General features: G+C 43.9%; 1 protein-coding gene across 1 annotated transcript in view; it reads right to left on the reverse strand.

Annotated features, from left to right (window-relative positions):
- Positions 1-3,518: 3,518 nt before the first annotated feature.
- The window catches only part of CLCN1 (chloride voltage-gated channel 1), a 42,179-nt gene continuing 33,470 nt past the window's right edge, over positions 3,519-12,227 (reverse strand). The window contains exons 15-24 of the mRNA XM_035894620.1: positions 11,806-11,916; positions 11,466-11,679; positions 10,622-10,755; positions 9,898-10,124; positions 9,670-9,775; positions 7,920-8,002; positions 7,135-7,173; positions 6,376-6,480; positions 4,402-4,488; positions 3,519-3,917 (exon numbers count right to left, since the gene is read on the reverse strand). Of these exons, the coding sequence (XP_035750513.1) occupies positions 3,519-3,917; positions 4,402-4,488; positions 6,376-6,480; positions 7,135-7,173; positions 7,920-8,002; positions 9,670-9,775; positions 9,898-10,124; positions 10,622-10,755; positions 11,466-11,679; positions 11,806-11,916 (1,505 nt within the window). The remainder of the gene's footprint in view (positions 3,918-4,401; positions 4,489-6,375; positions 6,481-7,134; positions 7,174-7,919; positions 8,003-9,669; positions 9,776-9,897; positions 10,125-10,621; positions 10,756-11,465; positions 11,680-11,805; positions 11,917-12,227) is intronic.

Genomic DNA, 12,227 nt, shown 5'->3' on the forward strand with positions numbered 1-12,227 from the left:
GGATTTGAAAATGCTGAACAAGATCAGCTCTATTTTAGTGCTTTGAGTGGTAATGACAAGCTTGGTGTGACATAAAAAGATCAGCTCTATTTTAGTGCTTTGAGTGGTAATGACAAGCTTGGTGTGACATAAATCTCTGCCCAAAACAATGATTCTAAGCAACAGCACAAGCTATTTAGGAGAAGAGCAAGCTCCTGTGGTTCAAAACAGCCTCAGAGCTTCTTGTTTCTCAAGGCTTGTGCTTGGATTTTTGGGGGCAGATCTGAGATTTTACTTTCTAGCTGACTAGGAAGGCCTCAGTGCTGATGCAAATTCCAGGGATAGCTTGGGTTGGGGAAAAATTATTTTCGTGTGTAGATAGCCAAGTCTGTGCTACCTGGATAGGATGAGAGATGTGGGTTTTAGAGTGACAGATCAGTGTGACTTTGTTTGCCGGACAAAGGTTTCAAGTTCAAACTTTGAGGGGGCGTACTGGGATTGCCTGAAAGGGTGCAAGCTTAGAGTTCTCTTGACAAAGGTTTAGTGTCAGTTTACTCCACCTTTCACACCTACTAAAGTACTTGGCATCAGCTCAGTGAAGATTTTAATGGTAAAATGGAAGTGGAAACATTTTCAGCCATAGCAAACCATCTTTGCAGTAAGTTTTTTGTTCCCTCCTGGCTCACTATACACATTCATGTATGCATACTTTTTCCCAGGTGAGAAAATGGTGCAGATGGATGCTGCTGCTCAAAAGGTGGGGGCATACCTGGAATGGATCCTGAGTAATGCCTCCAAAGAGCAGCAGTAACACCCACCTTTCTGCTTCCCACAGAGGGCAGTCCAGCTCCTCATGGTAACTCTGGGACAGCTGAAGGCAATGGGAATGGAGAAATATGTGTGTGTGTGCACGTGTGGGCCAATGTGCTCTTGTACCCTCAGGTGACAAACCTCAAGAAACTTCCCAGGTTAGCTTGTGTCTTACTGTGAGGTCCCCAAGCCTCTCCACGTGCATAATTTTTGTTCCAGCTTCATCTCCCCCAGCTCACAATCTGTCTGTCATGACTCACACACTCTCTGGCTTTGATTTAGACTCCATCTGCTTTCTCAGCCAGTCAGATCCCAGTTCTTCTGTAACACACCGTAGGAGAAGTGTGGGACTGGAGCAGAACATATATCTGTATTCAGGAGAGAGGAGGGGGAGGTGTATTGACTCCAGCCTCATAGTTTCTCTTTGTCGTATCTGTCTCAGCACAAGCATTTGCCTAAGCTGCAAAATGTAAGTCTGTACTTGCCAGTAATAAGGCTGGGGCTGACTTGGAGAAACTTGTCTTTCCTGAGTGTGTGTGACCCTCAGATCAGATTTGGTCTCAGAGTGTTGCCACTCACCACACATTTATGGTTTTTTTTTAAAGGAATGTCCTTTCTCCCCTGCTTATTTGAAGGACTATCACAGTTCCCTGAGAGAAAATAGCATCTGTTTTGCCTCTTCGCTACAGGCAGGGGAAGGTGACACAAAGGTAGCAGAGAGGCTGTGTGCTAATGCCTGCCAGCCAGAAATGTGCCACAACCCTCTGGCGGAGGTAAACACAGCGACTTGCCCTCAGATCACCACCGTCTTCTCACAAGGACAAGGTGACCCTCGCAGGACTGAAGATGACTTTGGCAGGGAAAGGCTGTCCCCAGTTAGCTTATAGAGGAGGATCACATGTCACCATTCAAAGCTGGTGGGCTTTGAATTCCGGACAACAGAAATAAATCCTCCCTTTTCAAGAGACTAGCTGGGGAGATTCCCCCCTCCTATAAGCTTGTCACAGACTCCCCCACCCATGAGCATCATCAGAGAGGAACTGGTGCAAGATCAATCCTTGGAATTAAAGCCAGGAGAGAATTTTCCTAGGGAGACTGGTTTAGAGGTAACCATATTTTTTACTTGCTCCTGAGACAGCTTATGGAAAAGCACCTGTTAAGGTGAAACTGGTCACTCTAAGTTAGATAATGCTTTACTAGTTATCAGGAAGGGGGATGTGGCCCAACATCCAGGAGAATACCCCCAAGAACATACTCTCAGAGTCTGGATTTCTTCCTTGTTGCTGGTAATGGAAACACATCCAATAGGCTGCCTGGATCAAAAATATGTTAGAAAGAGATGTAGAATGTTAGAGAAAAGCTGCAGAATACACAGGATTTCATTTTGCTTATTTACTGAGAAAACCTCACAAGGACAGTGAGTTAAACAAAGAAGCATCTTATCTTTGGATGCTAAGGTTTGCATGCATGACATGAACTGACAAGACATCTTTTTGCAAAATACAGATCGAGATCTGCTCCAGATTTAGAACTGGACTAGAGAGGGATGCTGCAGACAAGGGTTGAGGTCTCTGCTATTAGTCACAATGGAGACAAGCTGGCAAAAGTGAGAGCCGGAATTCTCAGATCTGAGGTACGCAGAAATATGTGGAAAGTAGAAAGGGTAGAATTACCAGGAAAGAAAGCAGGAGTTTTCAGAGAGAAACCTGTTTTTAAAGTGTAGAAAATAAGGCTTCCCTCTGCTGTATTTCTTGGCAGCCCGCTAACACTCCATAATTCTTTTTTTTTGAGTTGTTATATTTTAAGACTATAACTTCGTAAAAATTTTGAACAGTGATGCAGAGACAAACACAAGTACTTGAAATATAGGTGCATACATGCTGTTTTACTCCTCTCCCTCCAACACTGAGGATGCCTCCACTTAAGATTTTCCCATTCTATTTAAAAATTCCAGAGATGATGGGAAAACAAAGAGGCTTTCCTCCCTTCCAGTGTTTTTCTTAGAGCCCTGGCTGAATTCAGGACATGAGACGTAGACTGAATATTTTCCTCCCACCTGTTTTTAGGGCACATCTCAGCTAAAGAACGGAGAAGCTCCTAACTGCGCCCCCATCCAGGAAAATCCCAGAGTAAAAATTGAGAAAGAGGAAAAATGTGCTGCATGGGAATGTTTGGGCGGGGTGGGGTGGGGGGGTAGTGCAAGATAAGAGCTAAGGAAAATGAGCTGCAGCAACGTGGACAGGATTGTAGTCAGAAGCAGCAATACACTTCTAGGCTGGATTTCTGGCTGTGTTTACGCTGGTGGATGCAGGCCAGATGTGACTGGAAGGGTGACACCAATAGAGAATGAGAAAAGCTGCCCCTTCTCCACTTTCCATGTAGCACATTGACCCAGAGCATGCTGACCATGTCCAGCAGTATTCACGTCCTGTTACAATCCCTTCTGCCATTTCACGTAGACATGGCAGAAGCCCAAGCATTATGAGCCTGCCCTTAGCCACCTTGCAGTCCACGTCTGACTCCTGCACACACCCATATAGTCCAACAGCCTAACGGTCTTTCCACAGAAAGAAAGCAGCAGAAGAAAGGGTCAGTCCAATGCCCCTTCTCCCAGCTGAATCAATCCTCTGTGGGGATTGCAAAGAACATCCAAAAGCTTCTCCTTGAGGAGCAAACACAAGAAGACTGGCTCAACTGAAGAGTGTGATGGACTACTCCACTCACACCAGCTATAGGGGGACATCCTCATCTTCATCTTCATCCTCATCCAGATCAGTGGAGCGTAGGCTTATGTCCTTGAGGATGTCTGAGATGTTTTCAGCAACTGGCCCTGTCAGCTCCATCTCTTCCAACTCAGTATCAGTGGCATAAGTGGAGCCCAGGACTTCCCCCTCTTCATGCAAGTGTGAGGGCTGGGGGGTGTGTGAGCAGGGAGGCAGTGGGCTCTCTGTGCCCAAGCCTGCTGCTTGCTGTGCTGCTGCCATGCAGTTGTTCTCCTGGCTCCACATCTGAGTGGCCTGGCTGACCTTCTCACTGCTGATGGAAGTCCGGTTGGTATCACGAAAACTGGCAAGGGGTGGGCGGAGACGAACCCCAGAGCGTGTGGAACCCTCTATTGCCTTCTGAAGCTATGAGAAGAGAAAAGGTTCAGAAAAATTGGATGAAGGGGAGGCTGACCCAGCCCCTACCCAGCAGAAGTTCATCTACTCTCCAGGGTAAAGGGATCACAAACAGAGAGTCACAGCTCTACCTCTGGGACCTGTGGAGATTGTCTTTTACACTGGTGGTGTAATTTTTCATTCCACGATAAATAACAAATTACACATGACTTTCAGAAACAGTAATAGCCACTCAGTTAAGAGCCCTATGTTCATGAAAAGGATGAACTACCTAACATCCCTATAAACACCACCTGCTGCCTCCTCTGAAATACAGCCATCCATTCCTCTACATTGCTTCCAAAGGGCTGACTCAGAATTCAACACTGGATTGAAAATGTAGTGATTGCAGTTACATATATTCCCAGCTGGATCCTCCAACACCTGTAAGTTATTGCAATGATCCACAGGACATTTGCAGTTGGTTAGGAGGAGATGAATGATTTGTACTTACCTCTTCCAAAGCCAAAACTCCCCTCAGCTTCCCCATACTGGTTACATAGGCATGGCTGAGGCCCAGTAGTGAGAACAATGTATGAGTCTACGAGCAAAACCACAAAAGATCATGTCAGGGACTTTGGAAACTGGTAACATGATACTTGTTGCTGGGACTTGGGATTTAGAAGTGGGAATCCCAAAGGCTGCAGTCATCCCTCTGAGAAACTCTCTCTTCCCTTCCCCTTTTGTAGCTAGCAAATGCTTCCCTTTGGTCCTGCTGCAGAGCCATAGTTGGGAGCATGTTGATGATGGAGAGCACATTCTCAAGGTCACTCCCATCCTGCATCTGGCAAACAGATTCACGCGCAACACCCTGTGTATTCAGGGACTTTATGCAGATCGTATGTCATTCTGGTGCTGGAAATTAAACTATCATATAATAATATGCAAAGTCAGAACCTGCTTAGGTTATTTATTCCAGTGCCTTCCTTAACACTAGAAGGTTTCTTTTTTTCCTGTTCCAGAATATTTCCTGTCAAAACTTAACCTTGTTGCTGCTTATCCAGTGCAATGGGGACAGTGAGAACAAGTTATTCCCTTTCTCTTACAAAGCCTTCTTAAAAGGACAGATATCACACTGCTATCAGTCATCTTTTCTTCAGCCTAAATATACCCCATTATTTTACTGCTCTTCATAGATCAGGCTTTCTAAAACTTTCAGCATTCTCAGTGCTCATCTGTGGGGTATTTCCAACCTCCAAGTTCTTTAAGCTGAGCTCTAGCTAGACTTTACCTGTGGCTTTACGTGAAATCGTTCTTTCACAGCTGGCGTTTGCCTGGTTTTTAACATCACATGAGATATTGAATGTCATGTTCGAGTGTAAACTAGGGAAAATCTAATTTTTCAGGAACTAGACATTTTACCCTAATGTAAAAGAAAATCAGATTGGTTAAATACAATTTGATCATGATAACCTGTGGTACTCTTGCCGTTGTCAGTAGTCTCACATTTAGCTCTAACTATGCATACCTCAGATAATCCGATTATTTATTCCTGCATTTTTTGTGCATCCAAGTTAAGTTGACTTGTCTGTTAGTTCAGTGCTTCTCATTGGCTCTTTTTTACAAGAGGTATGCGACTTTCCCCATTTGCAGTCTTCAGGTGTAAATTCTTGTAACCCCTATATTCTCAAACACAAATGCTAGTGGTTTTCAGATTACTTCAACCAGCCCTTTACAAGACATCAAACTCATCTTAAGTACATGCTAACCTGTTCTTATCTTGCTCAAAGCTGATATCTTACCCCTTTGATAACAGTAATTAATTAATTTTGTGCAAGGCATATGCTGACCACTCATGTTAAATGAATATTGATGAAAACATGCACTGTGCACTTTTGCTTCAGTAGACTGCTTTCCTTTTCCATTGAGTGAAAGCCCAGTCCTCTCTTATTCCTAATATACAACAATTGCTTTTATCCCCAGTCATCCTGTGCTAACTCTAGAAGTTGTATGATCCAGCTTCCTCTTTTCTTGTGCTTCAGTTCAGTGAGAAGCCTATGATTTAGGGTGGTTTCAAGCAACTGTTCTCATGCACTGAAGCAGACTCTACACCCTGACAGAAACACCCCGAGAAATCCAGGAGTACTCATTCCAGTGCTGCACACTGACAAAGCGGAGTGTAAAGCTCAGCATAATGTCCCCAGCAGCAAGGCCTACAATGCTTCTGTTAATGTAGTGGCTGAAAAATCTTCTGTGGTGTCCAAAAAGCTATTTTAATAAATGCACCGAGATTTCTTATCATGTAGATTTTACAGGAGATTGGAGGTACCTGCAGAAGGCTATAGGAACAAACTGACTGATGTGGAAGCACCTGGTGCTAGTAGTTGTAGGTGAAGACAAGGAGAAGAAATAAATCATAGACTAGGCTCGCAATGATAGATAGGGTGGAGAAAAACAGTGTTTGCCTCAGAGGGACATCTGCACCCACCTTGTGCAGGGAAGTTCTCTCCACCAGTTGGAAAGGGGAAGGGTCTATGCGACAGCTGTCAAAGCACACGTTCTTGTTCAGTTCCTCCTGTTCCCAAGCATCTATCTGACACAGGAAAGAAGAGGAATCACTCTTATAGTAATCAGCAGTGTTGCTATCTTGTGTACCCAAACTAGTCCCATTCTCCTGTTAATGCTTCTTCCTTCTTAGGTAGATCATTCGTCTTGCCCATTATATCACACCCCTCAGGTTTCCCATCCCTTTATTGCCAGATGTCAAGTCCCTAGAAAACAGAGCAATTCCGGTACCTCAGAAGTTTTCTGGGAAGGTGAGGTTTTGCTCCTTCCTGCTTAAAGAGGGAGTGAACATCTTAGCTTTCCGTTCTGAGTGCGTCTTCCCCTTGTCATTGCAAGATAATAATTCCTTTGTGTAAAAAGTGAAGGAACACACAGACCCACAGAAAGACTTAGGTGAGGAGGTACCTGTGGAGGTTTCTAGTCCAAAACCCTGCTCACAGCAGGGCTGACTTCAAAGCTAGATCAGATTAGTCAGAGCCTTGCTCAGCACATCTAGCAGAACAATCTCTTCTCTTATTGGGTGAGACTTGCCCACTGTGCAACTCTAAGAAGAAAATAGCTTTAGCTGTGGCTTTATGTGGCAATCACTGAGGTTGCTGGAGTTCAGGAAGTATTGCAAGTGATAGGAAATGGGCAAAAGAAGCACTCAATTAACCTCACTCCTTTCTGCACCCAGTCTTACCTCTTCTGGCCTCATTGTGTCAACGACTTCCACTGGCTCCTGTAGGAGAAAATACTGTTCAGGACAGACAAAGAACCCGTAGTTTCACAGAGTACAGAAAGGAAAAATTTGCACAGCCTCCTCACCCCATATGGTCCCCTTTTTGTTCCAAATAATATATAACTAAGTGTTTAGATTTTCTTTATAGTCATACATTTATAAGGTGAATTTTGTACTTGCTGTGCTTCCCTTTCCAATGAAGATTGACTATGGAATGCTGGTGGAACAATTCAGGTGCCTAAACATGATCATCTAGTACTGTTTTAGATGCCCTCAGATATCCCACATGGGGTCCAACCACTGCCCTAGATTTGATGGGTCTCCCATAAGCTCTGTATGGTATCCACCAGCCCTGTGCAGATATGTCAGATACCCAATGGCATCTAACATGGCAACAAGCAAAAGCATTTTTTCATTTTTGTCTGGTCAAATGGAATAGAACTGCACTTTATTCTAGGTTAGCCAAAATAGCATTAAGTTATTCACTGAGAAAAAGATGCCCACACTCAGTCATGATGGTAGCCTTGACACCTGAGCACAGATGGCTCTTTAGGAAGATGCACACTTCTTTACAGTAATCACACCCTTTCTCCTTGAAGAGAGTTCCCCACTGATGCTGTCAGAGTACAGAACCATAAGAGTGTCCACGCTTTGGCCAAATGCTGAATGGCTCTGAGTAGTAGGTTCTATTTCCATTGTATTCTCTTCCCTCTCCAGGGTACTACTAGGCTCCCTGTATCCCTAACCTGGATGGCACTCTCCGGTTCAAATGGACGGTTGTAATGGCACAAGAGCTGCTGGATCAGTTGCCTCAGCCTCCTGAAATTCCCTGAAGGATGAAAACAAACATGTGGATAAGAGAGAAGAACAAGTGAGAGACAAAAAATACAAAGCCCCATGCCCATCTCCTTGCCCAAGGCAGGCTGGGAAATAATATGAGGGACATAGTAGATGGTGTATGACAGGGCTGAACCATTCACAATCTAGCATTCAGTTTGTAAGATGGTGTCTGGGACATGCCAGAACAAATATTCCCATGTAATATCTTTTCCTCAAGGAGGCAAACCAAACCATTATAGAGTAGCCCTTACAGATAATATTTACAGATCAGTGTCCCTGAGGAAAAAAAACAACACAGGAGCAAGACTACTAATACAGCAAACACTCTGATACAAGGGATAAACGGCTATGACTAGAGGTTTCTGCAGTCCACATGAGTATGGAAAGGGGAGGTGAGAATTTGGAAATTACTTCAAAGGCAAAATATATCAACATCAATGTGACAGGTACGAAGGAGTGAGGAGTCCATGGGTTGTGCCAGCAGTGTAATGGTGAATGAAAAAGACTGCAAAATTATTCTCCTAGGCAGGACAGTCAGGAATTAGGAAAGAGGAAGAGACAGGGTTTGCTGCTGTTGTGAAGCGAACAAGGCTGTGGAGGAAGGTTGGTCAGAAACAATGACAAGTGTAACCCAAACTAACAATTATGGCAGGGAAAGGCTCTGAAGTCACCTCTGGTCCACTTCCTCTTGTCACTCCTGCATTACTAAGTACTAGCTTCATGTAAGATGTCCCACACACTGTCCTTGTTTTGATGCAACTCTTTTTCTGATTTGGTAAGGAAGGTGGATGGCTGTCCCACCACTCTACTGCCCTGGAAGCATAAAGTGGATTTTCCTATGCCTTAGAGTTTTAGTCATACATGAGTGGTGTTAAGGAACCAGAATGTGCCATATGCTATATTACATGCTAACCTTTGGGTGCCTAAAAGCGCGAGTCAGACCCCTATCTTCTGTATTCATTCTGAAGATTAAGACACCTCTGTGCTTACTCGCTCTCTGCATGTTTCAAGACACATAAAGGAAAAAAAAAACAACCCACCATCCTGCATCAAATATACATGATATACGAATCAGAAATGAGCTATGAGTACAGTCTTGGAAGCAAAACTAATATAGGCTGGGGTAGCACACAAAGAATACAATACATCAGTATTTGTCCACCATGCTAATGTAGCTGAATCAAACAGATATGTGTACAAGGGAGGAGCTGTTCAGTTTTGGAGATGGCTGAACAACAGCCTAAAGCTACTCAAAAAACAAGTACAGATGTTTAGCTCTCAGGCTGCTTTTCCCAGGGAAATTCATTTGTGGGGTGCAGGAGGCAAAAGATGGGATCCTTCCGTGCAGAATCTCCAGAAAATGTCCAAGGAGATGCTATTGCAAATGATGGAGTGAGGAATACTGGCAAAGAGAGAGCAGCCTGAGTTGGGCCTATTTTTGCCATGCTCTCTGAGGGATCACAAACAGAAGATATTTCCAGGTACGTTACACTGTTGTTGAGGTGCATTAACAAAGTACCTTTAATACAGGAAGAGCAGAGAAAGCTCTGTCTCTGGGACATCAGCACCTTGCACAGGCACGTACACAGAGTTAGCACGAAAGCTTTCACAAGCTGTCTAGGATGTGGCTGAGGCATGCCAGAAGTTTTACCATACCTGGGAGCTGCTGTGGCTCTGAAGTTTCAGGCATTTGTTTAACAGGACTTGTTGGGCCATTGGGCTCCTCTGGATAACTGGGAGTGGGGCTTGGGGGCTGAGGCAGCTGTTAACAGAAAGGAGAGAAAATTAAGTCCACCCTGTGTCATTTCTTTTTCAGCCTTTCCAAATGCCTTACTGTTTCTTAAGCAGTTTCTGTGTTGCAGTCTCTCCACGTCTCTCCCTCACCTCTCCTTTCTCATCTGTTTCCTCATCCTCATCAACATAAGCAAAAGATTCATGCTTCAACTTTGGCAGGATTGCCCACGGTCCCTTGCTGTGTCCTTCATAGGGTGCCTCAGACAGCTTCTGCTGCATTTCTCTGTTGAGGAGCCATCGCCGTTCTGGGCTTATGTGCCTCTGGAGGAGAGCCTGCAGTTCAGATCGTTCTACAGATCCCAGAAGGATCATGGTCTCTGCATAACACAGAGCAGATAAGCCATTAAGCCACTTCAAGGTTTGGAATGTCCCCTGCCACACACTGCCCCTCTCTCCCTCCAACCTCTTTAAAGTGCTCAGACTCGTACTATCTAGTATACAAGAGCCAGCCCATACACTGTGGGGCTGGTGGGAAGCTCACCATCCCTGAGTTGTGCCATCCCTGTGTGCACCACATCAGAAGCAGGCTCTTTGCATATGCAAGATCCCTCCCTGTTGTCACAGTTCAGTCCACAAACTTCCCCCACACCTCCCTTATCTGCTCTATCTACTTCACTGCCCACACTCCAGCATACCTGTCCCATCAGCAGAAACAGCCTTTTGTCATACATCACCCATGGTGGAAGATTTTTAGGATTATTTTTTATGTAGTGGGTCACACTGTCTCCTTCCAGCATGTATTTGAAAGCTATTTTCTTTGCCTCTTTAAGCTGAGAAAGTCTTCAAGAAGGACCAGTTTCTCCACATTGCTTACCTGGTGAGTCCACCAAAGGCAAGGTCTTAACAGTGGTGCTTTGGAGTAGAGTTTGCAAGTCTCGATATTTACAGTTGGAGGAGACAAATTTCACATCTTGGACCATAATATCCTCAACAAAGATATTGTATTTGCTGTGAATTTATGGACAATAAGGTGAAGAGTTAGCATATTAAAAATATCTAGCAGATAAATTCCTTAAAGAAATGTATAAATGACCACTTCTTTAAATAGTCTTCTCAATACAGTTGCTAAATAACAGGATCAGGATCAACACAGATTAATTGGATTTTCATTACAGTCATATTCCACTCCGTTACCCCTCACCATATAAATACACACACACACATATATACATATATGTATAGATGTTTTATATATACATACTTATGTATATTATATATCCTAGGGAGAGCAAGAAATGTATATGAATAACTGAATTTTGTTGTAAGCAAAATATCCAAATAAAATGGTATTTCAAAGATTCGCTGGAGAAAAAAATCCAAACCCCACTGAATTCAGAAAAAAAGTGGAAAACAAGACACTTGATTTTTAAATTTTTGAACTGAAGTAATTTGATAATAATAACACAAATTCATTAACATTGCAGATTATTCAAACCTGTGCTTTCAGTGAAAAAAAGAAGAGGACTTTTCTGCATTTCTGTGTATGAACCCTAATTCTACTCCACCGCTTGATTTTTCTCACTCCACGCCTATTCTGCCTTTTTATTTTCTTTGTAGTACTATGCCTTTTTCATGACCTTCTACTCTCCCATGGTCTCATCCTCTTCTGCTTTATTTCTTTGCCACTCCCCACCTCCACCTCTGTTTTACTACTATACCTTATGTGATTCCAGCCCAGGTCTGGCAGGTAGGGCAGCTTCTTCACCTGGATGATGCTGTCATAGAGGCTGGGCTGCAGACTCTGGGCCACCATGTTGGCAAGAATGACAGCCACCATCATGGGGAGGATGTGAGAGATCTGACCTGTCAGCTCGAAGCAGATCACAGCAGTGGAGACGGTGTGGCTCACTGCTCCTGTCAGAGCTGCTGCACCTTTCCCAGGTAGGGTGGAAAAGGAACAGGGAGAGAAGACTGTCATACAGCAACAGCATATCACGTCAACAAGGAAAGTCATGGGGATGGGACCAGGTGAAGAAAAAGAAAGACATGGAGACTCACCAATGACAGCATACCCTCCAGGTAAGATTTGATAAACAATACCATCGAAGAGGATCCCGTTGGGGAAAAGTGATGCCATAATTTCCCCAATAAGACGCCCAAATGCAGCACCTGGAAAATATCATGGACTGTTATGGAATTAACATCTAAGGAACACCCAGTCTGTGCTGTGCAGCTATGTTGGGTAATCAGTTGAGTATTTTCCAACAGAAACAAAATCAAAGCTTACATTAAAATGACTCTGTGGACTAAAGGGTAGTTCTCACCTACAAAATCTAGAAGTTAGACTCCAAGAGGACAAAAAGGTACAAAGATATGTAAAAACAGTTGACCCCTCATTCTTCCACTTAGGCAAATCGGGCACAATGACATTTGTGAGTCCCAGGTAGGGGGAAATATCTTCAGAATACCTACAATGTCAA

This window comes from Egretta garzetta, unplaced genomic scaffold, assembly GCF_000687185.1.
Source record: "Egretta garzetta isolate BGI_Z169 unplaced genomic scaffold, ASM68718v1 scaffold85, whole genome shotgun sequence".
NCBI lineage: Eukaryota > Metazoa > Chordata > Aves > Pelecaniformes > Ardeidae > Egretta > Egretta garzetta.